We start from the raw sequence: 27,188 nt of genomic DNA on the forward strand, positions 1-27,188 counted from the left end.
TCTATTTTATTAAATGAAAATGAATGAGAATATTGAGCATCAAAATAAGCAATGAAATTATGCATCTAAATAATTTACAAAAATGAAAAAGAAGCAAAAAAATTTGAATACATAGAATATTCAACTTATTATATTTTGCTCCTACAAAAATAAAAAAATATGATAAATACAGGAATTGTAAATATTTATGTTTATATTTTATAACCATTTGTATTTATTTTGTATGAAGTATTAATGAAATAGATGATTTGGTTATTCATATTTAATTATTTGTATTCTTTTATTTGTATTCTTTTTGTTCGTGTGTTATTTATTTTTATATATTTATTTCTTTTATTATATTATTTATTATTCTTATTATCTATATATTATTATATTCTTCTTGTTTTATTATTTTTCTATTTTTATTATTTTTATTATTTGAATATTCATCTTTTCATCTTTTATATTCTTATCATTTATATCTATTTTCAATTTATATTTATTCTCTTTTGATTTATATTATATCTTTTCTTATCTTTTCTCTATTTATTTATCATTTATTCTTATTATTCTTTTTTTCTATATTCAATCTATGTCATATACTCATATCATTTTCATTTATATTTTATCACTTATTACATGTTATAATAATAACATAACACATATGATTGAATATATAATAAATATCATGTTTAAATTATATACATAAATAAAAAACATAAAAATAACAAAATATTTTTCATCAATAAAACAATATTAATTATTTTACATCATTAAATTAGACACTTTTATTGGATATTTCTCATTTTTACAATAAAAAATACACATTTTATTTCTTCTTTCTTCTTTTATCATCTCTTTTGTTTTATTACGCTTTATCTTCTTTCTTTTTATCTTCTCTACTTTCTGCTTTTATTCTTTCTTCATCTTATTCTATTTCTTACTTTCTTTTTATTCTTTTATATCTTTCTCTTCTTTTTCCATTATTTGATTTTTTCGTTGTCTAATTACTTCAATGGTTAACACAAACTTAATTTCATTTTTTTGTAAAATACTGTGTAATGATAATATCATATCATTTCAACAAATATTGTTTTGAAGTGAGTTGTTTTAGTATCAGTTTATCTAAAAATACATAATTCAATACACAAACAATAACTTATTCAGTATTAACGTTCAATTCAAATACAGGTTGATAAAAAAGAATAATCATTACAAAACTCTATTCTGGCATGAAAAATGAAGAAGGTAATTGAATTATAGTTATAAAAACTGTATTGAATAACAATAAATTTCTCAAAAAGTCTATTAAAAATTAACACCTCCATTAATGTGGTTTTATCTTACTGAGTCAATATAAAAAAGAAACTAGAATGTTAAATGACTGTGTTATGATGAAAACTATAACACATGCACTAAAATAGAATAAGAAATATATAACCACAAAAATAAAACAAAAAGACAACTTCCATAGCTAAAAAAGAGATGGCAGAAGAGCCAATATTAATGTTATTTTAATGTCTTATAAGATTAACTTGACTTTCAATATTGATGACAAATTAAACCGATAAATAATACGATTAAAAAAAAAAGATAAAACGAATAACAACCACTATTATTATGACTTAACAATATTCAGGAAAAACATCTTGAAATAATTTAAATCCTTGATTCCATCTAATTGAATCTTTAGCATATTGCCTTTTTTTGGAATCACTATCATTAAATGAACCAACCCCACAATCAGTTCCAGTCATAAAAGACAATAGTCCCATTAATACAGAGAAGACATTATATGACGGACTCCAAGTTTCTGGATGGAAATTAGAAATAGAAATACAAATTTTTTGATTTGGTTTGAATCTTCCTGATGGAGTAAACATTTCAATAGATGGTGGTCTGAATGGATAATCGAATGGAAGAGTTACTTTACCAAAATACATCCCACCTTCATATGGTGTATCTTTTGGTCCAATGAAAATGTAATAACAATTTAGAATGTTATTTGGGTCGAATCGTTGAATAATTAGAGGGTCTTTTTGTTGTTGACATTGTTTCATTTCTATACTAATTTTTTTCCTACAAATTGGTGAAGCTTGATTCATTTGTTTGTTAATTTCTTACTTTTTCAGTTCATTTCATGAAATTCATTTTTGAAGAAGTTTTTTAAAAAGAATGAGTAAACCAAAACCCTGAAAACTTGTTGTAGATTTTTATTACCAACATCACTACATTCAGTGACATTGTCATTAATTTCCTGAGAATAAAACAAACTACAAAAACATATTAGAATAACACTTCAATTGGTTATACTTTGTTATTTCTTTAAAAAGAATTGAAGTAAAATAACGTACACCCAAAGAAGAAAAAAGAATGAAATAAAACATATCAATCAGTAATTTGTATTACTAACATTGATTAAGAAAAAAGTAATGATAATTCTCAGTAATTTAACAAATGTTTTACCACTTTAAATAGTGTATTTTAACTGTCATTCAATACAAAGAAATATTCATTCTTAGAAAATTCACTGTATTTTATAAAGAATGGATAATAACCATGAAGAATAACCAATTTACCTAATGAAACACTAAGAAAACACAAGAACATCATTTCAATGTCATTAAAATTCTATAGAAGCAATTTTTAATGAAAAACAGTATGAACAAATGTTTAACTAAGACAAAAGAAGAAATACATACTCTAGAAATTCAAAAAAAAACTATTATCACCAAATTAACAATGAAGAAACAACTACATTTGAAATAATGATCTAACCAAATACGTTATTCGTAGAATATTAAATAATGAATAATAGAAAGTAATAATTAATTGTAATAATACAAATGAAAGAATTATTTATGTAATAAAAATACTCAAACTGTAATGACAAATAATAGTTCTGATGAAGTTTATGTTTTAACTAGAAACTAAGTACAATACACTATGTCTTACATGGTGTAATAAATAATATGGAATAATTCACTTGAAATCAAATATGTAAACATTTGTAGATATAATGAATAAATCTCTAAGATGAATTAATTAAATACTTCAGTATTAAAAACAAGGAACAACCATTAAATACATAATATTCATGATTAGAATGAAATATATTTTACTATAAAAATACCAACTGATATCCTTGGTTTAAAAATGATATAATTCTTGTTGGATGGTATATAATTGATTAAATAAGAAAGTAAAAAAGATTATTCAACCTCATCAATAAATAATTCTATTCTTATATTAATATATTCTAAAATTCTTTTATTTATTAGTATCTAATGAGTTACTTAAAAGAAATAATGATCCCGAATAAATAATCACAGAAACATCATGTCTCAATGTTAAAAAACCTACAAAATCGGTTAATAAATTAAATACACTCAAAAACTACAAAGAGAAGTTACAAATAAATCATGTCATGAAAACACTCAAATATAAAGAAAAAACAATTAATTAGTTATTCATCAGAAGAGTATTGTTATTGCTTTGGGTAAATAATGTAGTTTTCCTATTTTGTTTCATAACAAGATGAAACATCAACAATAAAATGAAAAGACAAATAACAAAATAATGTTGTATGAAAGATACTATAAAATATAATAAGAAAAACTATTTAAATGATGAGAAAGTGAATCTTAAAAAAACAAAAGATTGTTCACAACTTATAAATAATAATCAGAAAATTCTCTTATATTACATCTCAATGAAAATAATTATTAGTAAAGAAAATCCTTGGATCTTCACTCATCGTTTGTCTATTAACTATTTATAGAAATCGTTACATAAACTGAAAACAAACATGAAAAAAAAAATAGAAAGAGAGGAAGTATGAAAGAAAACTGAAAAAGAATAGTGAGATTTGAACTTATAAAAACGAAATACGTCAAATCAATGAAAATAAAAACAAAATAAGAGTTAGAAAAATAGTTTAACTCAAAAATCCAAAATCAAATGAAGATTAACAACATCATAAAATATCATAAATGAAGAAATTATTAATTATACAAATATCCTAAATATTAAGATATTTTAAATGAGTGTTGGGATTCAAAAGTGATGAGACAAGAGTATTTGGAGATTATAGTGGTTGAAAGACTTAAAAAAGACAAAAAACTAGAAACAAAAGAAAACGTGGCAAAAAAAAAAGAGAAAAAGGAATAAAGAGAATCTTCGAAGTAATTGAAAAAAAAGAAGAGAAAAGGAAAAAAAGAAATCCCGAAAAAAGAGGGGAAAAAAAGGGATAGAAAAGAATAGCTAAAAATGAAATAAAAAGAAAATAAGAAAAATAAGAAAGCTGAAAAAGATAAGAAAAGAAGAACTAAAAAGACAAAGAAAAAAGATGTCAACTACAAATGACCCTAATCAATTTGATATGAAATTAGTAAATGCTTTAATTGATATTAGTCATGGACCTGAGATGGTTGGATGTAAATCATTAGAAGTAATTATTGATTTAGTGTATCAATATCCTAATTCAATCGAAACATTAATATTTAGAGTTGAACAATTTATAGACGCAGCACCACCAGCATATTTATTAGCTGGATTATATCTTATTGATTCATTAATCCGATATCTTTCTGATGAGAATGCAATTACAGTAGAACAAAGACTAACAAGTAAATTATCAGAAATTATTAGAAGAATTTGTAATACACCACTAACAACAAGAGTTTGTTTTATTTTAAAATTTAAAAAAAAAAATAGAAAGAACTAATTTTTAAGGAAAAAGCAAGGACATTATTAGAACATTGGCAAAGACATAAAACATTTGGAGATGAATTAATTGAGAGTTGTATTAATATATTGAGAAGAAGTGAAATTCCTAACGACATAAATGCTATTAAAATTAAAACAAATGTTATATTATTAACACAATTACCAAGTGATTGGAATGAATACCGAATTAAAGAATATGCAAATGAAGTAACACAAGTATTAAGAGTATCAACTAAAAGTGAAAGACATTTTGCTTTTATTGCTACACCAACAAGAAGTGATGCAGAGAAATTAAAAGAAGTTCTTCAACGTAGAGTAGCAGAAACTAAAGGACATATTATACCTAAAGTTGTATGGGGAACAGAATATTGGATGAAAAGTTTTAAATTTGAAGATGAAGAAGGAATCTGTACTATTAGTAAAGATAAAATTCCTCCTGATATTATTGTTAATGAACAAGATGGAACATATACTGTACAACGACCGAATGATATGCGTATGTCTATTAGAATGTCTAGAGAAGAACCTTATAATTCCAGAAGGTATATGCCTCGACCACGATCTAGAGAATCAGTATCACAAAGAGAACGGTCTGAGTCAAGAGGTTAAATGATGTAGATGAATTAAAATAAAGTAGTCAAGGTAGTTAAAGGATTTTATAGAAAAGAACGTTAAAGAGAGTGATTGAAACGGTTTTATTTTATTGAATAGTTTTGATTTATATACTTTTTATTATCCTTTTACTATTCAATAAAATTTATAAAAAAAAAATAGACTGTAAAACGATTTGAGAAAGATTTGTATATAAAACTCACTTACTCAATAATTTCCATTCCAATCAAAGTTAGTTGATATGAATTATAACAAAACAAACAAAAATAAACTCAACTTACTTTTAAATGAATATATAAAAATGTATATTATAATTCTTTATTTCTGTTTATATTTAACATTTCAGAATGAAGGAGATACAAAATATTTATTTGGTATAATTCATTAGATAAACATATTATGTTGACTATGAATCTAATTTTTATTTTGTGTTATATCATTTTCAATGTTATAAATGAAATTTGAATTTGACTTATTTTATTAAGAAAAGTACTGTTGATAGACTATGAACTTCATTTATTCTTCTATTAGTTGTTTGACAAATTACTACAATAAACAAATCAATAAAGTTTTTTTTAAATGAATATAAAAAATATGTGTTATTCTTTTTTTACAAACAGATTAGAATGAATCTTCAATGGTTTGTTGATTTGTGTTGACTTTAACTATTTTATTCATTTAGTAAGTTTATGAAATTTCTTTTGTTTATACAAAATAGTGTTATATGTTTTATTAAGAAGATTTTCATTCATTACTATCAAAAAGAAATGTTTTTAATCATATTGGTTATTATCATAATGAACATAAAACATAGATTTAAAGGATGTAATATAATACTATATCATATTTGTTTTAATCTAAATTCAAAAAATAAAATAGAAAAATAAAAATAAAAACACAATGTTTTTTAATGATGATTTGGATGAGTTTAAAGGAATTGTTTTTTGATTTTGAAGTGCGATTTTTTGGTATTTTTTTCATCAATATCTGTATGACTTTTTTGGTTTCGTTGTTGATTACCTCAAAGCCAAACTTAAAATTAGAATTAATTTATAAGATATAATGTCTTTAATAGAATTAAACATTAAGCAACAGAACAAATAAATAATTAATAAGAGATATTTCTAACATGTTTTGGTATTAGAAAATAAACTAATAATTTAATAGAACAGAGATAGTTTCAAGATTGAATGAATTTCAATCAATGAACAAATTGAATAAATAGATCTACTTTTTTCAACTAGAATTCAATTCGAACAACAAGTATTTACACGTCATTTAACCATTTCCAGAAGGAAAGAATTGACCAAATTTAATTTGCGAATTTAGACAAAAAAAGAAATGAAAGAAACAAAGAAAAAAGAACCAAAAAGAACCAAATGACATTCTATTCATATGATATTCCTATTGTTCTTTTAGAAGTAGAAGAAATCCTTTTTGCTTCGATTGACCAAAAAATGCTTCTACCAATTCTTTATCTTTCTTCTCTCCTTCCAAACCAAAGCAAAAACATGGTAGAGCATATATAAATAATAACTGGAATAAAATTTAATATAAACAAATACACATATGGAATACAGACTTGAGAAAGATTCACTTGGAGAAGTTCAAGTACCAAAAGATGCATATTATGGAGCACAAACTATGAGAGCTACAAAGAATTTCCCAATTACACATCATAAAGTTGATCCAGATTTTATTCATGCATTTGGATATGTTAAAGAAGCTACTGCTTATGCTAATTGTGTTGATGGTATTTTAGATAAAGAAAAAGCTGATTATATTATGAAAGCAGCACGTGAATTGGCAGAAGGTAAATTTGATGAATCAGTTGTTGTTGATCCAATTCAAGGAGGAGCTGGAACTTCACTTAATATGAATTGTAATGAAATTATTGCTAATAGAGCATTAGAATTAATGGGACAAAGTAGATATCATCCAGATATTATTTCACCAAATACTCATGTTAATATGTCACAATCTACTAATGATGCATTCCCAACTGCATTCCATATTGCAGGATTATGGAAAATTGATAGATTAATTGCAGAAATGAAACTTTGTTATGAAGAAATTGAAAAGAAAGCCGTTGAATTTAATGATTATTTGAAAATGGGAAGAACTCATTTACAAGACGCTGTTCCAATTAGATTTTCTCAAGAACTTAGAGCATATAATTGTATTATTAAAAGAGGATGGGAAAGATTAGAAAGATCTAAAGCAGCATTTGAAGGAATTAATATGGGAGCAACAGCAGTTGGTACGGGATTAAATGCAGAACCAAAATTCATTGAAGCAGTTACAAAGAAATTAGCAGAAATTAGTAAAACAAATGTCAAGAATGTTCCTGATCTTGTTGATGGAACTCAAAACTCTGATTGTTATCTTGAAGTTCATGCTGCTGTTAGTATTATTGCATGCTGTATGAGTAAAGTTGCTAATGATCTTAGATTAATGACATCAGGACCAAGATGTGGATTAGGAGAAATCTTATTACCACCAAGACAACCAGGAAGTTCTATTATGCCAGGAAAAGTTAATCCAGTTATTGCTGAAGTTATGAATCAAACTTGTTTCCAAGTTATTGGTAATAACACTACAATTATGTGGGCTGCATCTGCTGGACAATTTGAACTTAATGTTATGGAACCAGTTATGTTTTATGATCTTCTTACTTCACTTGAAATAATGAAGAATGCATTCTTCACTTTTAGAACAAATCTTGTTCATGACTTAAAAGCAAATAAAGAAAGAATGCAATGGTTTGTTGATAATTCTGTTGGAGTTATTACTGCACTTAATCCACATGTTGGTTATGAAGTTGCTGCTGCTACTGCTAAAGAAGCTATTGCTAGTGGAAGACCTGTTAGAGATATCATTCTTGAAAAGGGTGTTTTGACTAAAGAACAACTTGATATTATCTTAAGACCTGATGAAATGACTACTCCAGGAATTGCTGGTGCTGAATTACTTCATAATAAGAAATAAAATCTTTTACTTCTTTAATAAAACAATTCATTTTTAATTGAATTTCTTTCATTTTTTTGAGTTATTTGTTTTCTTCTTTGAAGATAAATTTGACAATTATTGAATTATTTCTATTATAATTGTGTTATTATCTTTTCTTTAGATAAATGTCTTTCTTCTCTTCTAACAATAAAAACTTGTTTTTTTCTTTTAAATATCAAAATACTTTTATTCATAATAACTTTCACTTGTTATATTCGATTATGAATCATTCACAATTTTTTTTATCAAGAAGTTGTTATAATAACTGATGATAACTTCATGGATAATTGTAACCTGTAATTTAAGTATATTTTTGTTGTATGGTTATTGTTATACTTTTGATAAGTAATATTTGAAATAAAAAATAATACAACAAAATATTATAAAAAATGTTATTAATAAATTAGTTTTATTTTAATAGTTTTATAATTATTAATTTATTATAAAATATTTCTTTAGTTGTATTTTTAATACTTTTAATTAATTTTTCTTAATTAATATTATAGAATACCATCATTTCTTATATATCATTAAGTTATTTTCTTCTCACAACTTTCATTAATTTCATTTTTATTATTATTTATTTTGTTATTGAACAATGAATATAACATATTATTATTTGACTTATTTGATTTATTCTTTCTGACTAATTTCTTAATTGATTTAAACCTTTTTGATAGTATAGTTATTGTTTCTTGGTTTGAAGTACAAAACTTTTTTTTAATGACTGTAATAAAGGAAGTTATATGACTATTCAATTATCTGAATGGTTCGTTGTTTCTATGAATGATAATATCATAATTGGAAATTATACACTTCGTGTTGTTTTTGGTCTTGAGTTTGTTTATTTGGTTCGATCAGATGACAACTCAATGCTTTAATGTTAGTATCAGCATTACTGATAAGTTGATATTCATTAAAAGTCATCCAAATATATGGTTTTTGTTTTTTACCATCAACAGTTCTAAAAGTATCTTCAAGCCAAATTCTAGATGAACAATTTTGATAGGATTGGTTTGTGAGTTGAGATCTTAATGAATAACAATATTTCTTATTTATTTGAACAAATGGCTGACCTTGAATATTTGATTCAACAATAAAGGTGTCGTTTTGATTTATATCATGACTAACAGATATAAGACGCGTTCCATTTCTCCATTGGAAAATATTAAAACGGTCATCAACATTAATTAAGTCACTCATAAGAGAAGAACCATTTTCAGGTATATTATAATTTACTCCAATAAGAAAAACCCCACCATCACCCATTGTTTCATACCCGGTAATCAAATAACTTTCTGGAACTGTTGGTTGACGACAGTGAGAGTCAATGTTAATATTAAAAGTCCCTGCATTAGAACGAGCACGTTCGTTTCCAGTAATTAATTCATGGGCTTTAAGTAGTACAATATTTTTAAGACTTAATTCCTTTTGAATACCAATAACAGAAGTGAAACATTCTTTATCACATAGGTATTTTCCTCCAGCATTATTTTCATTTGCATTTTCCACTGTTTTAATAAATGTTTTATTATTTCGAATTGTGTCACTAAGACTATCTAATGGATATTTTAATGATGGATAAAATACTGAAAAAACAATTATTGAAGGAATTATCAAAAATAAGAAAATTCCCCATAACCCAAAAAGTACAACTTCATTTTTATCTGTTAGTTCTTCATCACTGTATCCTTCGTCATATTCATAATAATCACTTGAGTGTTTTCCTATCATAAAATTATCAAATGTTTTTTTTTTATTTTTTTACAAAAAAAAAAATAAAAAGATTATTTCTTATTAATACCAATTTTTAAGATTTTAATCCAATTACGAAAAATTGATGAAACAAAACCAATAAGACATAATCTTAAGATTATCACTTTCTTTTATGATAAAAACAACAAAAGGTCAAGTATATATATATAAAACAGAAAAAAGTAATTTATCAACGTTTAATGAATATCACTATTTGTCCACAATTTTTAAATTCTTGTGGAAAAGAATTTAAAATAAATGACTCTAAGATTAATCTTCGAGCTTTTGAGTTATCCCTTCATTTCCCAGAAATTGTTCAACGATATCGTGATATGATGACTAATAATAAATCACAAGAATGGGAAATAGTCCAAAAGAATGTTTTAGAGTTCAAAGAATTCATTAATACGATTATCAATGAAGCAATTCAACCAGAAATGATATATCTTCGAAATATTGAAGAAAAAGAAATGAAAAATAAAGAAATAAAAAATATCATTAATGAAGTAATTACAACAGAAGAAGAATATTCTAAAGATATTACACTTTATCTAAAAACATATGCTAAAATCCTCATCAAATCAAAATTTGTTGGAGAATTAGTTCGTGATAGTGAAGTAGTATTATTAAATATTATTGAATTATCCAATAAAATAAGTAAAGTTTTAAAATCAAAAAATTATTCTAACTTAATACTTTGTCTAGACTCCCTATGTGTGTATGATAGTTATTTCATATTTTATGAAAGGATTGTTTCCTTAATGCCAAAAATCTTAAAAGAATTACCACAATTACAAGAAATTAAAGGAAAACCAGAAATGAAAAATCTAGGTGTTTTAGACTTTTTAATTAAACCAATACAAAGAATTACAAAATACCCATTGTTTGTAAAAAATTTAAAGGATAATGTTGAAGATCCAAAAGATAAAAACTTATTAGAATTTCTTGATAATTATTTAAATGAACAATTGAGTAAGAGTAATAGTTCCCAAAAATGTTTTAGTTCAGAAAAAGAAAAAGAAATGATATTGCCATTATTAAAATGGAAAGGAAAAGATATTGATTTAAGTACATCAATGTTTATAATAAAATCAAATATTATTTCAGTAACACAAATTGAGAAAAATGCTATGCCTCTGTTAAAAGAAGTTAATTATTGTATTCTCTTTGATAGTCATCTTTTATTATCAAGGATGAAAGGATCTAAAATTTACGTTGAAAAAGTTATAACTTCTATATCACTTATTGAAGAATTTAATGATCATATTACTCTTCATTCAAGAAAAAATGTATTGTCTATTTGTTTTGTATCAAAAACTGATCAAAAACTTTGGATGACTAAACTAAAAGAATTTAAAGAAAAGCAAGACAAGTTAATAAATTCTTTTCATTCATTAAGTAGTACATCATCTCTTGGAAATAAGAATTTATCTCACCCAAGAAGACCAACAGCTGGGTCATTTGATTCTATGAAAATAGAAAATGCTATCACACAACAAAACTTACATCGTACAAAAAGTTCCGCATCTAACCCATCTATTTTATTGCTTTGATTTTACCATATATTTTTAAAAAAATTATTTTTTCTTTTAATTTTTCAAAAATTGTTTTGTTGACGCCACATTTTTTGGAGTAATAAATAAAAAGATCCAAAAGAACTATAAAAAAACTACGAAAATAACGAAGAATAAATTTGGTGAGATTTGATTCAAAAAAGAAGAACTATAAAAGAATAATAAAAATAAATAATAAATGAAAAGATATAAATAAATTATTCCTAAATGCTAAATTTAAATTAATAATATAAAAATATCCGTTAATAAAAAACTATTAAATTTGAACAATTGCCTGTTAAAGAATTTTTTCATGAAGTTTTTTAAGAAAGATAACAAATAGAAAAAAAGACATTAAGTAATTAAATACAAATCTTAAAGCCCTGATGGTAAATTACTTGTTTTATGTTCTGAAGATTTGATCCAGTAATAAAGAGTTGATGCACACAAACCTTTATATTCTGGTGTTTTTTGAAGGAAACGTGTTGCTTTAGATAATCCCATTTCCTTACCAATTTTAACAGCCTTTTCTCTAGATGTTTTGTCCCATCTTTTTCTTTTAGGAGAATTACTTTTTATTTCAGCACTAGGAATTGTAGTATTAACAGTCTCTGAAGAAAGAGAAGGTGATTTTAATGTATTATATCCATCAAGTATTTGGTAAAATTCTTGTTTACAAGGAGTGAATACTGAAGTAGCCATAACAATTATTCAAGAAATGAAAATGACTTTAAAACAAGTTCTGTTTTTATACTTAAAATGGATTAAAAATAAGTACAATCTTTGAACAATCACTTTTATTTTTCAAAACGAAAGTCATATTTTTGACTTCTTTTTAAAACCATTTCTTTAAATTTATTTTTTCAACCCTTTTTATTTCTTTTATTTTTCTGGTTTTTTTGTTTTTTATTTTTCACTTTTCTTTAATGACTTAAAATTCTATCTTTTTCCCTTTCTTAAGTTTTCATAGTTTTTTAATAATCCCCTTCTTTCTACAATCGGAGATTTGTTTAAACCTTCTATTCTTTTCAATGATATCTTTATAAAGTTGTTTTTTTTTCAAATTGAGATATTACTTCATATGAGAACTTTATTTATTATTAAAACATAACATAAACAAATAGTAATTGTTTAATTCTGAAAAAGGAAGTATTTATTTGGCTATGCAATATAAAAATTATCTTTCTAAATAATATTTAATTGAAAAAATCAAATCCAATTTAGAAATAAAATATTTTAATATCTATTTAAAAAAAAAATTATGTGAATGAATATTTAATAAAGTTTTAGTGCATGTTTTTGCTTTTGTTGTTTCCATTTTGGTTGTGCTTCAAATTGTTCTCTTGTCATTTTAAAAACTTGTTCAAATTCAGTGTCACTTAAGTAATGTTCTAATTGAGACATATCAATACCAGCAGGGAATCTATGATGAACAAGATCATCATAAGAATATGTTTTAGTTAATTTCAATAATTCTTCTAAACAATTATCCATATGGTCATTAACACTTATAACTTGTTTTTTATTTACTCTCCATCCATGGAAATAATTTGTAAATACAAAAGGTTCTTTACCATCATAAACCAACCAACATTCTCTATTCATTCTTTCATTTTCTTTAGTTCTTTTAATAAATTCATTTGTTGTTTCCATAGCAAATTTTTTATCAATAGCAGATACTTCTTTTCCAATCCATAAATAACAAATGTCATAACAATCTAATAACATAGCAGCTTTAGGTTCTAAATCTTCTTGATACCAATCTGTTACTTCTTCAACAGCAAATACTCCACTTTTACTTGACATTTCAAATAATCTATTTTTCCATTCAACACTCTTTGTTTTTAATATTCTTTTTCCTCCAATAACATTCCAAAATTCTTCTGTTTCTTCTCCTTCATTCATTTCAATAACATCTTTTCTTTGTACATCATTATATTTTTGAATTAAAAGATGAGTAAATTCTAATTCTTTTTTTCCTGTTAATTTTCCTTTCCAAAGATAAGTAATATTTTCTGTAGTAATGAGGAAAATTCCTTCTGAAGTTAATCTATTTGGAATATCATGTTGTTCAATTTCTACTGCCTTAACATGTTCTAAATTAACACCACACTTTCTAATATCAAATACTAATCGTTGTTCTTTTTTAGTATTTTTGAGAATGTCATAATCCCAAGTTCTTTTTCCTTTAGTTTCCTCTTTTGCAGAAGGATCTTTTCCAAGACGAATTACCATAAATTCAAATATAGCTAAAAAGTGATTTGTTTCTGTATTTTGTGCAATACGATATTCTTTTGCTTCATCTTTTAATTTTCTATGTAAGTCAACAGTTAATCGTGCACTTGTTCCTTTATCTAGTATTGGACATTTCCTTCCTTGCCAAAAATATAAAATATGATATTCATTATTCCATTTAATATAAGTATATTGAATAATATAACTTTCACTTTCAAAAAACTCTCCAACTATTGGTGCATCAACTCGTTCAAAATCATCAATTCTCCATACTTTCTTTTTACCATCTGCATTATCAATAAAAACTTCTTTTCTAATTGGAATTTCTTTAGTTAACATCATTGAATAATCAACAGCACTTCCACGTACAATTTTTTTCTGATCATCAAATGGAATCATTGGATTTTTCTTTATATTATTACTATTATCATAAAAATCACAAAATCGTTCTTTAAACATAGCTTGTTCATATCCTGGAAATTCAAAATAGAGTGGTGCAACCCAAACTTCTTTTCTTCTTTCTAAATATCTTTTTTGACAATCTTGAATATATTGTTGTCTTCTATCTTTAATTACTCTTGTACCAACCCACATATACATTTCACTATAACAATCTAATATATAACAACTATTCACTTCTAATGAACTTTTACTAATTTCCTTTCCTTCATAACTCCATCTTTCAATATCCACTTTTTCTTTTAATCCATCCCACCAATATTTATATAATGTAACATATTTCATTTGAGCTAATTCCATTACTAAATCATCTCCTCCATCTTCTGCACTTTTAATTTTACCTTCTTTCTCTCCAAGTGCTTTCCAAAATTCTTTAGGTTCATTGTCTTCATCAATAGTTTCAGTTTTAACACCTCCTCGTTCTTTAGCAATCATTTTTGATAATTCCATAGCTTTACCTTTTTCCATTTTATTACTACTTTTTCCAAGCCATACATAAATACATTTAGCACCTTTTCCTGGATCAAATATAAATGCATCTCCTGAATTCAAACTTTCCCATGAACATTCAACCAATCTTGCAAATGGATTTCTTTTTCCTTTAATATGAATTAACCTTTTAATATCCCTTGCATTTCCTGTTGGTGCAGCTGCTAATTTCTTTCTTTGAAATAATAAATCTTCTGCTAATACACGAGCAGTAGCTTTTTCAGTTGTTTGTTTAGTACTTCCAACTGCATCTCTTTCTGCTTGAGCAACTGTTTTAGTTCCTTTAGTCCTATGTTTTTTACTTGGTCGTTTTTTAATATTCATTGTCTTAACTTCTTCATTTTCAACTAAGTCTTTCCATTCTTTTTTGTCTTTAAGTGGTTTATTTTCAACTACTTTTCTTTTATTTTCTTCTTCTTGTTTAATTTTTAATTCTTCTTCTTGTAACTTTCTTTCATTTTCTTCCTCTTCTTCTTGTAACTTTCTTTCTTCTTCTTCAATTCTTTTAATTTCTTCTTCTAATTTTCTTTCTCTTTCTTCTTCTTCTAATTTTCTTTCTCTTTCTTCTTCTTCTTTTCGTTGTTGTTCCTCTAATTCTTTCTTTTTTTGTTCTTCTTTGAGTTGTCTTTCTTCCTCTTCTTTTTTCTTTCTTTCATTTTCTTCAATTTCTTTCTTTTTATTTTCTTCTTCTCTTCTTATTCTTTCAAGTTCTTCTTCTTTTTTCTTACGTTCTTGTTCTCTCTTGATTCGTTCTTGTTCTCTCTTGATTCGTTCTTGTTCTCTCTTGATTCGTTCTTGTTCTCTCTTTTTTCTTTCTTCTTCTAATTTGGCTCGTTCTAATTCAATTCTTTGACGTTCTTCTTCTCTTTTTCTTCTTGTTTCTTCTTTGATTCTTTCCTTCTCTTCTTTAGCTTTTTTCTTGTTATCTTCTTCTTGTTGTTTTCTTTTGATTTCTGCTTCTAGTTGTTCTTGTTTCTTTTTTTTTTCTTCTTCCTCTGCTTTTTGTTTGTCTAATTCTTTCTTATTTGATTCTTTGACAGTTGTTGATTGTTCTACCTTCATTTCAACTAACTTCTCTTCAACCAAATTACCTTTTTCTTTCTTAACTTCTTCTTTTTGATTTTTAATATGTTCTTTCTCAATACCAAGTTCTTTCTTAGATTCAAAAATAGAAGGAGTAACAACTCTTATTTCTTCTATATCAATGTCTTGTTCTGGGACACGACCATAATCTTCAGAAACATAAGAGCTGTCTGATGATGATATTTCATTAGCAAATATATCATCATCGTCATCAGTATAATCATATTCTTCATCGTCAATTCCAAAATTGTTATACGTAAAATCTAAAGGATTAAGAGTAATATCTTCAAGCATAGATTTTAACATATCTTCATACATCATTCGTTCATTGTCTTCATTTAAACCATCAACTTTGTCTGTTCCAAGAATTTTACGTTCATTTTCTCCATCAGCATTTTCAACAAAATATTCTTTAAATAATTGAGTCTCTGCACCTTCAATAACAAACTCCATTTTATCTCTTCTTCTAAAACTCATATCAAGTAATTCTTCAGCTTTGAGTACAGCAACAGTTCGTTCTGTTGGAGATGTTTCTTTTCCACACCAAACAAAGACAAGTACACCTGTATCTATAACAACAGTAGTATTAGTGTTTAATTGATTAATAGAAGGTCTTCCAGGAACAAGAAGAATTTGAGGACCATGTCGTTGTAAAGCAATAACAAATACTTTTAAAAATTCACTAATTCTTTCCATAGTTTCTTTTGCTTTATATTTTTCTTTTATAGCTCCAATTTCAAAATAAGCATTAAATGGTTTAAGTAATTCTTCTGTTTTAACACGTTTATTTTTTGATCCATCAATAATTTCTATTTGTTTAATTCCTTTTTCTGTTTTTAAATTCTCAATAAATACATTTGTTTTGTTCCTTTTTGCTTTACTTGCGTCTTTACCATAAAAAACAATTAATTGTTTTCCTGTATCAAAAATATAACAATCATTACGATAAATAGTAACTTTATCTGGTGTTCCATCTTTCTTTTCACATTTAACTAATACAACCCATGCAGCATCTCCCTCTCCAAATATTCTAATTAATAGTCTTCTTGGTGGTGCTGGTTCATAAACTCTAGTTTTTGTTTCAACTTGAAGAGATTTTTGAAATTCTATTGATTCTTTTCTTCTTTCCATTTTTGATTTAGGTAATACTTTTTTCTGTGATCGAGAAGGAATTGGATCACTTCCAGCTAAATATTCAAATATTTCTGAGATTGATGGATGAGTAGAATAAAAAGCATCTAATTGATTATTTTCTAAATCTAAAGACTGTAAAGAAGCACATTGAATTAACCCTTTTGGAAGATGGTGTAAAACATTACTTCCAAGAGTAAGTTCTTTTAATGAAACCAATAAAGAAATATCATTTGTAATAGAAGAAATATTATTATTGTCCATATATAACTTTAACAATGGACATTTACAAATAGAAGAGGGAAATTCATCTAATTCATTATCTGCTAAATCTAAATGTGTAATGGGACAACGTTCTAATGATGGTATACTTTTAATTTTATTACCACAAATGATTAATTGTTTTAATGATGTTAATCTACTAATTGTTGGTGGTATTTCAAGTATTTGGTTATGTGCAAAACAAAGATATGTTAGACAAGTACAATCACCAATAGTATCAGGAACTATTGAAATTAAGTTATTTCCAAAATTTAATTTAAATAAAGGAAGAGCTCCAATTAATGGAGTGATTTTAGTAATTTTATTTTTTTCAGCTAAAACACATAATAATGATGAATTATTTACAAGTACCATGTCATGAATCATATCTAAATCATTATTACTAACATCAAGAAATGTCAAAGTTTTTAGTTGACTTAAAGCTTCAATAGATGTAATTTGATTTTGGTGTAAATCAATCGATACTAACTCTGAATAATTCCCAACAGTTTGAGGAAGCTGAGAAATAAATTGATTTGAGAGGTCAAGTGATGTTTTCTTCACTACCTGTTTTGAGTTCTCTTGTCCCATGAGTTGTGATTTTTTAAGTTCACAAAAACGGTTCTTTACTAGATTCTTTCTGTCTTTTATTTTCCGTTAACTTTATCAGGAAATAAAACTTTTTTATTATTCGTTTTATATAACAGTAAAATAGTTTATGTTTTAAAATATAAAAAGAAAAAAGATCTTTTAGTTCTATTCATCATCATCCATTACATGGGGGATCGTGAAGCACTTAAAAGTATTATTGCAAAAGGAATTGTTTTAAGAGAAAAACTTATAAAACATCCAACAATAGAAATGTGTAATGATTTATTGAATATTGCAATTGAAACAAAAACTATTGGATTACAACTAAAACACCAACACGGAATTTTGTTAGGAGAAGAATTATCTATAAGAGCAACATATGAAAAAATGGTACTTGAAGAAGATTCAGATAAAGCAGATAGTGTGTATGAAAGAATTGTACGCGCTATAAAACAAGCAGAATATCTCGGTGATCAAGACCTCATATTAAGATTATATCAAACACGTGCTGACTATTACTCATTGATTGGAGACATTATTATGGAGATTGATACTGTAGAACGAGCTAACCTTATTCTTAAAGATCATAATAGATCATTACGTTTGATTAAATTATATGGAGAGTTTATTACAATGCTTAATAGTATTGTTCCCAAAAAAGATGAAGAAAAAATGATTGCTGATAAAACTATGGAAGCAAATTATAAATGTATGTGTGAATTACAAATGCTAAGAAATGAAAAAGGATTTGACTATGAAGGTTATATTAAAAAAAATCATTCATTAGCATTTAGAGTTTATGTGTATTGTGGTGTAATGTTATCTAATCCATTTGTTTATGAAATAGATTCAAAAGAACAAAAAGTCGCACGTGAAGCATTTGAATTAGCTATAGAAGTAGCTGGATTAATTGGAAATACTGAATATCTTTGTGCTGCTTGGGGACAAAAAGTAGGTTCATATTATGGTCGTGGAACAGCTCAAGAAAAACAAGAATGGCTTGATAAATTATTATTCTTAAAAGATAAATACAAACCAAAAGAACATTGGATTGATGAAACATTAGCAGATATAGAAAATTCAGCTCATATTAAATTAAGAAATTCAGATTTAGGAGTAGAAGAACCTTTAAATGATCAATAATAATAATACATCTTTTCTTTTTTTTTAAATACATATATTTTTTGATATTGAAATAATATGTTTTCTCTTTAATTTATTTAATAATCTAATCTTCCTATTATCTCTTCACACTCCTTTCTCTTTTTTTTAATAAGATTACACTCTTATCATTTCTCTTTAAAATTTCTTTATTCATACTTTATTTCATAGTATTACCTCCTTTTAAATATAAAACTTAATATTCTTTTCTTACTTACTTTAACAAATAAATAATTCTTATTTTTATTGCATTTTTCCATAAATGTATTTTCTGCTTCATTTATTTAAGGAAAAGTTTCCATTTTTGAATAGTTTGAAATCTTTGCCTGATAATATCTAAATCATTTTGTCTTCATTATCATTATAGAAAGTATTAATAACCTTTTTTAAATAGATTAACAATTTTATCCATTTTAAATCACCAAAAAGAGGTATTAAATTAAATTTAAAAAGAGTTTTATAAAAGGAGGAATTTTTCTTTATCTATTAGTTTCGTTTTATATTACTTTTCAACCTCTTTTAAATACTTTTTATCTTTTTTTTGTACAATTTCTTCAGAAAACTAAAAACACTTTACAAACCTCAACAATTTGGAGATTATTTATCTTTATAATATCTTTTAGTTTTCATTTAATAAAATGAATCTATGGAAAAGTAAAAATGTTAACTTTTATTTAAGTTTATTCTACCAGAAAATTATTTTTAGGAGGAATGAAATGATAAAAATAGAAACTAAAATGGATTGGTTGAAAAAGGTTTGAAGAATAATTACAACGTTGTTTATAACCTATGAAAAAAAAAAACACTTTACCTCTTGAAGTACTTTCTTTTTTTTATTTTTATGTTCTAATTTATTCTTATTCCACTTAATAAGAAGAAGGAGGGTATGATATCTACTAAAAATAGATAAGAAATGTTATTTAAAGGTTACGGATTTAACTCATTAACATATCAAACATTCTTTTATCAATGAAAGCACTTCTTATTACTCTTTTATGCGCTCTTGCACTTGCTGGTTCATGCATCAACTGTTTCCATATAATTGATGATTCAAGATACTATACTTCAAATGGAAAAGATTATATGATGGAATATATGGAAGGATTATGTGAATACACTGATGGTGGATGGACTGATGCTTGCAACTATATGAAGGACTATGGAATGGAGAAGGTTGTTGATTTAATGATGAACGGTACTTCAGCTATGGAAATTTGCACAATTATTGGAAATTGTCCATATAATTAAGGTTCTTTTTTAAACGTTACAAATTGGTTTTAATATTATTCATATATTTATATATATTAATTTTTTTTTAATTTTGTAATTTGTTATAGAATTATTCTTTTCTTTTTAAACCTTTTCAAATTTGTTATCATTTTTTATTTCTTTCGTTATTTCTTTTTTTAATAATGATTTTTACTTAAACTAAAAGATATAATCTTTTTATATCTTCTTTTCTTTTTATTAGTTTTTTAATACATTTTGTAAAGGTTACAAATGAATGTACGTCTTATTACTTTTTGTTGTTATGATATTACCCAACTACAACTTTAATGAAAAAAATATTATTCATGGTTATTATTTTGTTTTAATACATATCAAAATTTAGAAAAAATTGGAAATGTCATCAACTCTAGAATAATATTATGAATTTAGAGTAGTATTTAATACTTAATAAAGTAAATAAATAATACAACAAATCACTGGATTATGACATTAATTATATTAACACACTAATATAGAAAATAAAAAGAGTTGACAATTAGTTTCAAAAAAGAAAGAAAAACAGAACTTCTTGTTCTACTTTTGATATTCATTCTTAATTAAATAATACTAATATTCTATTTTAGAATATCTTACATTATTAAATAAAATACAATTAATATAATACACACATTATAAACATATTTATGAAACTCTATGTAAAAAAAAATATTTTTATAAGTGAAAAATTGATATTTGAAAGTAATATGAGTGAATTTGATTATAACTTTTCTATTTAGTTTATCTTAAAAAACAAAATCTAATTATTCTGTTAGTCTATACAATGTTGAGTATCATATTTATTTAATAAATTATAAAAGTTACAAATAAAGTATGTTTTAAAATGTTTCATATCATTTTATTGAATGGAATGCTCAACTAACTTGAAAATCCAATAAGTATTCAAAAAAAAAAAAATGAAAAACAATGTCGTAAAGAAGTTATTACAAAGATTTTTGTAATGACAAATGAAGTATTAAATGAATAATTCAATTTAATGAATCAAAGTGTATTTGTTAAAAAACCAATGATAAATGATTCAACTAAAATTCTACTTTTGATAATTAAAAAACTAAATAGCTAAAAAAGTTATTGTTATGAGTTTATTTAATTCTTTTTATTTCACATTTATTGTTTTTACAAATAGAAAATAAATATAAATTATAGCCTTTGTTGAGAAACAGATGAAGATTCTCTTTCTTCAGCTCTAATCCAATAATAAAGTGTTGATGCACATAAATTTTGATACTCTGGAAACTTCTTTAAATACCTAAGTGTATTTGATATTCCAATATCTTTTCCTAAAGTCACTGCTTTTTCTTTGAGACTTTTTCTCCATCGAGCTTTCTTTAGAGATTTTCTTTGAAAAGAAGGTGTTGTTGAAATGACATTATCAGAAAGACTACTTTGTGATCTGATTGTTTCTATTTCATTTCCTTCAATAACTTCATAAGTTTCTTTAGAACATGGAACAAAAGATGATTTCATTTATGTACTTTGTTTGAAGACAACTTAACTGGTTTAAAGAGTTGGTTTATCAATGATACAATCTCTTCTAATCAAATCTCTGTGTCATTTCATTTTTTAAACAAAATCAAATCACTTTTCGTGATTGTAAAATCATTATTTAAAAGTGATTAAATAACAAAGTCTCAAAGATGAATAATAGTTATAAACTCATTAAATACGATATAATGTTAAATGTACTTCAAATCATTTTTATTTAGTTCAATGTAACTAAATGATATTTAAAATGATTTATTATGATATGCATCTTAATAATAGATATTCAAAATGGATACAATTAAGTTCATCTAAGAAGATAATTAACTATAGTTATAAACACTTATTGAACTTGTTCCTTCTTAGTTTTTATTTTTCTCTTCATTCTTTACAATAACAATCAACAACAATATACTAGTAATATATATTCTGTTAATTGAATTATTAAAAGACATAAATTTATCAATAATGGGTTAAACCTCGATTATACTTTATTCATCTCATATGATTAAACTTTGTCTTAAATTAATTGATTAGACGTTTCTTATGAAATTGTTTATTTATAAATACATTGAATACAACATCATATACAAGAAATACTCTATAGTAAAGAAAACTAATGACTGTAAAAATTGATTGTCAAGATAAGAGTGTATGTTCAAGTATATTAAATCTTTCTTTTGGATAATCAGATAAAAAGAGAGTTAAATCACAATAAATGTAATCTTTTTATTTCAACAATCATAAAAATAATCATACTAACTACTTTCCTTTGAGATACAAATTTGTCTAATTCGTTGATAAAACCAATAACTATAAGTTGTTTCTCTAAAGAGAAAAGAAAGAAATGAGTGATCAGAAAAAAAGATAATATACATACAGTGAAATTGATGAGTATAAATGTTCTTCATGAATTGAATTATCATTCATTCTTTATATTCAAAAAAAGATAAAACAAAGAAACAGAATATATCTTTCCAATTATAAATAATGAATAGTATTTTATTTAATATTAATACTTAAATTCTCTAAACACTAAATAAATGACAGTTGGGAAAATAATTGAAAAATAATAAATAAATTAAAATAAATTCTTTGAAGTTTATTTGCATGATTCAGAATTTGACTTACATTTATCTTTTATATTTTTATTGACAAAATATATATTTATCAATTTAACACACTTATTTCTTGTTATTTTAAACTATTACAATAAAACATAATAATCATTCTAAATTATTTCTTTTAATAATAAACACATCTACTTTTATAACAAATTATCCTTTTGAAGCTGACTTTCATAAATAATATTCATATTCAGAGTCTAGAGTTATTCTTAAAACTTTGAGTAATAATACTAGTTTATTTAATACATTTCTTTACATAACTCTATTTATTGGTACAAGAGAAAGCATTGAAAGTATATGTAATAAGAAAAGTATTGTTGGTAATTCATTAAAACAAAATAAAACAATAATGTTTATGAATTTATTAAAATAATCTATTTCTTTAAATTCTTTAATATATTTATGTTTTACTTATTTAAAAATAATCGATTATGAAGGAGTTACATGAACAAAATGAATATCTATTTTTTTGAATGTTTGTTTGAGGTGTTAAACCAGAATAACTTAATAAAGATAAGTATAATTAAAACAGCCTTCAATTTTGTAATCCTTTTTTGTTTTCTTCATTAGAATTACCATTGGGATGTGTTTGAGAAGATACGGAAGAAGTACTTGAAAATGAAGAAGTTGTACTTTCATGGGTGGTTTCAAGTTCTATTGAGACTTCAGCCATAGGTTTATTTGATATTGACTCATTACCTTTTTTTTCTGGATTTGAAGAAGTAGAAAGAGAATTGGTTATTTCTTCTTCATTGTTTTGTTTCTGAGATCTAACATTTAGATACTTACGAATAACTACAGCAATAATAAGAATAACTGCACAGACTATAAGAAATGAGACAAAAAGAGAAGAAACTATTATTGCAATAGTTTTTTTTTCTGATTTATCACTGTTTGTCTTCACTTCAATAGGATATTCACTTGTAGAGTTTGTTTGTCCTATTACATAGTCAATTATGATGACTATAAGAAGGGTAGTAACTCTATTCATCTGATAATGAAATGGAATTTATAAACTTCATAAAAGATTTTATACAACAACAAATAACCTACTTTCTTTTTTAATTGAGTAATAAAGTTAAGTAATACTCATAATTTAAAGTTCTTACCATTTTGGTAGTGTAAAATTAGTTATGGGTTATTATAGACTTTCTTAATGATAATAAGACAACAAGATTAATCAGATTAAATTTTCATATTAAATCAACTCTTTTTATGAAAACAAAGAAAAGATAAAAAAAAATAAGAAATTATAACACCGAATCAAGTTTAATTATCAGCAGCTCCTTCTTTATTACCTCCTCTAATAAGACCTGTTCTTCTAGCAGCAACTTTACCAGCTTTTTGTCCTGGTGGAGATGATCTCTTAAGGGTAGTTGGATGTCCAACGTGTTGATGGTTTCCTCCTCCATGTGGATGGTCAACTGGATTCATAGCAACACCTCTAACTCTTGGCCATGTAGTTCTTTTAGCCTTATACATACGATAAGCAACACCAGCCTTAAGAATTGGTTTTTCAGTTCTTCCTCCACCTGCAATAATACCAACCATAGCTCTACAATTTGATTTTAATGTCTTTTTGGCTCCAGATGGAAGTCTAATACGAGTAGTTTCATTATCAGCATTATGTGAAATGACAGTAGCATAATTTCCAGATGCTCTTGCAATAATTCCTCTGTCTCCTGGTTTAGATTCAACATTACAAACAACAGTACCTTCTGGGCATTGTCCAATTGGAAGGACATTTCCAATATGAAGGGAGGCTTTACTTCCACAATAAATGTATTGTCCTGAATATAATCCTTCAGCACAAATGAATAATTCTTTATCAAGTCCATATTGTCTTGGATTTCTGAAAACAACTCTAGCAAGAGGAGCTCCTCTTCCTGGATCATGTTCAATTGATTTAACTAATCCTCTAACTGTTGAATGTCTTTCAAAGAAATCAATAGCACGATGTTGAGCAACACCCAACTTATGATGACTTCTTGATTTGAAAATAGACCCTCTTCCTTTTCTTTGACTCAGTGTTCTTCTTCCCATTCTGTTTCCGAGTGGCTAACCTAAACCTATTTTTTTCTCAGTTCATTATTCTTTTTTTCTGTGATATTTCCCGTTTTTTTACTTATTTTACTCTTATATTGATTTTCTTATTATTCATTTATTTTAATTTTTATTATATTTATTTTATATTTTCTTATACTTCATTAATAACATATTTTTAAAAATTAAAAATTATGTTATTATATATTTATTTGAAGTAAAAGAAACTTTAAACCCAACAACACTTTAATGGGTACAACTCAAGAAATGGCTCTTTATTATTTTTTAGCTTCTATTAATTTAGTTTTTATGATAATAGAATTAGGGATTATTATTGTATTTTTTATTAAATGTGGAAAGAAATTAATTCATCAACACTTATATTTATTTGTATTTTTCCTTATTTTTGGACTTTATGTTTCTTTATATTTTGAAATGTCACAACAAATAATGAATTTAATTCTTGGGTTAAGTACAACATTGTTTATATTAGGTATAAATGTACAACAAAATACTTATGTTATATTAATTGGTAATCCAAATAAAATAATTCAAGGAATTATGGTGTTAGTTACTATTACTCATTTTGTTGGAGTTATTGCTATTCATTCTTTAGTAACTTCTCAAACAAATTATTTAATATTTATGAATTTATTAAATTCAGGTAGTTTAACTTTATTAGTATTAATACAATGGAGTGGGTTATTTCAAATAAGACATAGTTTACATACCAAATTAGGGATTATAGTAAGTATAGTAGAATTACTAGTAAATTGTGTAAATATTTTATTAACAATTCATAGTATTATTCTTACTATTGATCCATTATATATTAATAATGAATTTATTGTTTTAATGAATAATATTTTAATTATCTTTGCTATCTTTTGTATAACTATTTTAACATTAATTGTTAATAAAATTCAAAAAGAAGGATATGAAGAATTTAATGAAGAACATGATATTATTACTAATTCTTATTTAGTTGATATTTCATTTTTACTTCATCAACATTTGTTTATTGAAGGAAAACATAGTACTATTGGAAAAGCAATATTTCTTGGTAGTGAAGTAACATATAAACAAATTCCTTTATCTCATTTATTTGATATTGATAGTTTACCAAAAGAAATTTATTCAATGAAAATGATAAATCACCCAAATTTACCACATATTGGTGGAGTTTGTAGAACAAATTTAAATGTATATGTTATTTATGATTATTCAATGCCATATACATTAAATGAAATATGGAATAAACCATTAAGAAGTTATCAAATTTATAAGATTATTAATGGAATGGTATCTGCATTACATTACCTTGAACAAAAAGGAATTATTCATTATCATTTACATTCAAATAATATTCTTATAAATGAAAGTTGTGATAAAGTAATTATTACTGATATATTTCCATTAATGAAGTATTGGTTTATTAATAAACAAAAAAAAAGTTATTTATTACCATCAGAAATGTTAGAAGAATCATATAGAATAAAATGTATGAATAAAAATATTAAATTTATTGTTCAATGTCTTTATAGGTTTGTAACTCATTCAACTTCTCTTGATATTAAACAAATTCCACCTCAAAGTGATTTTCGATCTATTCTTGAATTATGGATTCTTCCTGAATATGTAATGACAACAAAAAAGATGCTTAATGATTTACTTCTTCTTAAAACTTATCTCTTACAAAATCCAACTCACAATTCTTCTTTATTATTTGCATCTAATTGATTTTTGTTCATTAAATAATATTACTTTAAGTCAAATAACTTTCCATCAATAACACTCTTTTAACTTCATTTCTAAGTCAAAAACCCTGATCGTACATTATACGATAGATATTTTTGTTTTATCCTCTTTATTTGTTTCTTAAATCTTCTTATAATATAAAACCTAGTAATTATTTAATACAAATTAATTCAAATAAGAAGAATTATATTCATAATTATTGAAAATTTCAAGTTAGTTAATTCTTTTCTTGTTTCAACAAAATGTCGAATAATCTATGACTATTAATATCTGAATTAACTGAATTTCAATTGAAGTTACTTTACTTCTTCATGAATTACTTTAGTTTGGTAAATATGAAAAAGGTCCAAATTTCTTGAAAGTACCAAATAAGAAAAAAATAATTGTATTGAATCAATCCGAAAGAATAACAGTCAGATACGATTATAGAACCAAAAGAAAA

General features: G+C 24.8%; 12 protein-coding genes across 12 annotated transcripts; 5 read left to right on the top strand and 7 right to left on the bottom strand.

Annotated features, from left to right (window-relative positions):
- Window positions 1–1,607: 1,607 nt before the first annotated feature.
- Window positions 1,608–2,087, bottom strand: EHI_150370 (ubiquitin-conjugating enzyme family protein; the record flags this gene model as incomplete). The annotated part of the gene is made up of 1 exon (XM_650723.1): window positions 1,608–2,087. The coding sequence occupies one exon, from the start codon at window positions 2,085–2,087 to the stop codon at window positions 1,608–1,610; it is 480 nt and encodes a 159-aa protein (XP_655815.1).
- Window positions 2,088–4,186: 2,099 nt separating this feature from the next.
- Window positions 4,187–5,319, top strand: EHI_150380 (uncharacterized protein; the record flags this gene model as incomplete). Its single annotated transcript, XM_650736.2, has 2 exons — window positions 4,187–4,663; window positions 4,717–5,319. The coding sequence occupies exons 1-2, from the start codon at window positions 4,331–4,333 to the stop codon at window positions 5,317–5,319; spliced, it is 936 nt and encodes a 311-aa protein (XP_655828.1). The 5' UTR covers window positions 4,187–4,330.
- A 1,572-nt stretch (window positions 5,320–6,891) lies between these two features.
- EHI_150390 (aspartate ammonia-lyase, putative) lies at window positions 6,892–8,310 on the top strand (the record flags this gene model as incomplete). The annotated part of the gene is made up of 1 exon (XM_650734.2): window positions 6,892–8,310. One exon carries the CDS (start codon window positions 6,892–6,894, stop codon window positions 8,308–8,310), a length of 1,419 nt encoding a protein of 472 aa, XP_655826.2.
- Window positions 8,311–9,126: 816 nt separating this feature from the next.
- On the bottom strand, window positions 9,127–10,065 carry EHI_150400 (uncharacterized protein; the record flags this gene model as incomplete). The annotated part of the gene is made up of 1 exon (XM_650733.1): window positions 9,127–10,065. One exon carries the CDS (start codon window positions 10,063–10,065, stop codon window positions 9,127–9,129), a length of 939 nt encoding a protein of 312 aa, XP_655825.1.
- Window positions 10,066–10,286: 221 nt separating this feature from the next.
- Window positions 10,287–11,639, top strand: EHI_150410 (uncharacterized protein; the record flags this gene model as incomplete). The annotated part of the gene is made up of 1 exon (XM_650732.1): window positions 10,287–11,639. One exon carries the CDS (start codon window positions 10,287–10,289, stop codon window positions 11,637–11,639), a length of 1,353 nt encoding a protein of 450 aa, XP_655824.1.
- A 375-nt stretch (window positions 11,640–12,014) lies between these two features.
- Window positions 12,015–12,341, bottom strand: EHI_150420 (uncharacterized protein; the record flags this gene model as incomplete). Its single annotated transcript, XM_650731.1, has 1 exon — window positions 12,015–12,341. One exon carries the CDS (start codon window positions 12,339–12,341, stop codon window positions 12,015–12,017), a length of 327 nt encoding a protein of 108 aa, XP_655823.1.
- A 573-nt stretch (window positions 12,342–12,914) lies between these two features.
- EHI_150430 (villidin, putative) lies at window positions 12,915–17,888 on the bottom strand (the record flags this gene model as incomplete). Its single annotated transcript, XM_650730.1, has 1 exon — window positions 12,915–17,888. One exon carries the CDS (start codon window positions 17,886–17,888, stop codon window positions 12,915–12,917), a length of 4,974 nt encoding a protein of 1,657 aa, XP_655822.1.
- A 186-nt stretch (window positions 17,889–18,074) lies between these two features.
- On the top strand, window positions 18,075–19,031 carry EHI_150440 (uncharacterized protein; the record flags this gene model as incomplete). The annotated part of the gene is made up of 1 exon (XM_650729.1): window positions 18,075–19,031. One exon carries the CDS (start codon window positions 18,075–18,077, stop codon window positions 19,029–19,031), a length of 957 nt encoding a protein of 318 aa, XP_655821.1.
- Window positions 19,032–21,476: 2,445 nt separating this feature from the next.
- EHI_150450 (uncharacterized protein) lies at window positions 21,477–21,803 on the bottom strand (the record flags this gene model as incomplete). The annotated part of the gene is made up of 1 exon (XM_650727.1): window positions 21,477–21,803. The coding sequence occupies one exon, from the start codon at window positions 21,801–21,803 to the stop codon at window positions 21,477–21,479; it is 327 nt and encodes a 108-aa protein (XP_655819.1).
- Window positions 21,804–23,480: 1,677 nt separating this feature from the next.
- On the bottom strand, window positions 23,481–23,936 carry EHI_150460 (uncharacterized protein; the record flags this gene model as incomplete). Its single annotated transcript, XM_650754.1, has 1 exon — window positions 23,481–23,936. One exon carries the CDS (start codon window positions 23,934–23,936, stop codon window positions 23,481–23,483), a length of 456 nt encoding a protein of 151 aa, XP_655846.1.
- Window positions 23,937–24,196: 260 nt separating this feature from the next.
- EHI_150470 (60S ribosomal protein L2/L8, putative) lies at window positions 24,197–24,992 on the bottom strand. The gene has a single exon (XM_647081.2). It carries the CDS (start codon window positions 24,986–24,988, stop codon window positions 24,215–24,217), a length of 774 nt encoding a protein of 257 aa, XP_652173.1. The 5' UTR covers window positions 24,989–24,992; the 3' UTR covers window positions 24,197–24,214.
- Window positions 24,993–25,237: 245 nt separating this feature from the next.
- On the top strand, window positions 25,238–26,728 carry EHI_150480 (uncharacterized protein; the record flags this gene model as incomplete). The annotated part of the gene is made up of 1 exon (XM_650752.1): window positions 25,238–26,728. The coding sequence occupies one exon, from the start codon at window positions 25,238–25,240 to the stop codon at window positions 26,726–26,728; it is 1,491 nt and encodes a 496-aa protein (XP_655844.1).
- Between the last annotated feature and the right edge of the window lie 460 nt (window positions 26,729–27,188).

The sequence above is a fragment of the Entamoeba histolytica genome, genomic scaffold, assembly GCF_000208925.1.
Source record: "Entamoeba histolytica HM-1:IMSS scf_1104750518569 genomic scaffold, whole genome shotgun sequence".
Taxonomy (NCBI): Eukaryota; Evosea; order Mastigamoebida; family Endamoebidae; genus Entamoeba; species Entamoeba histolytica.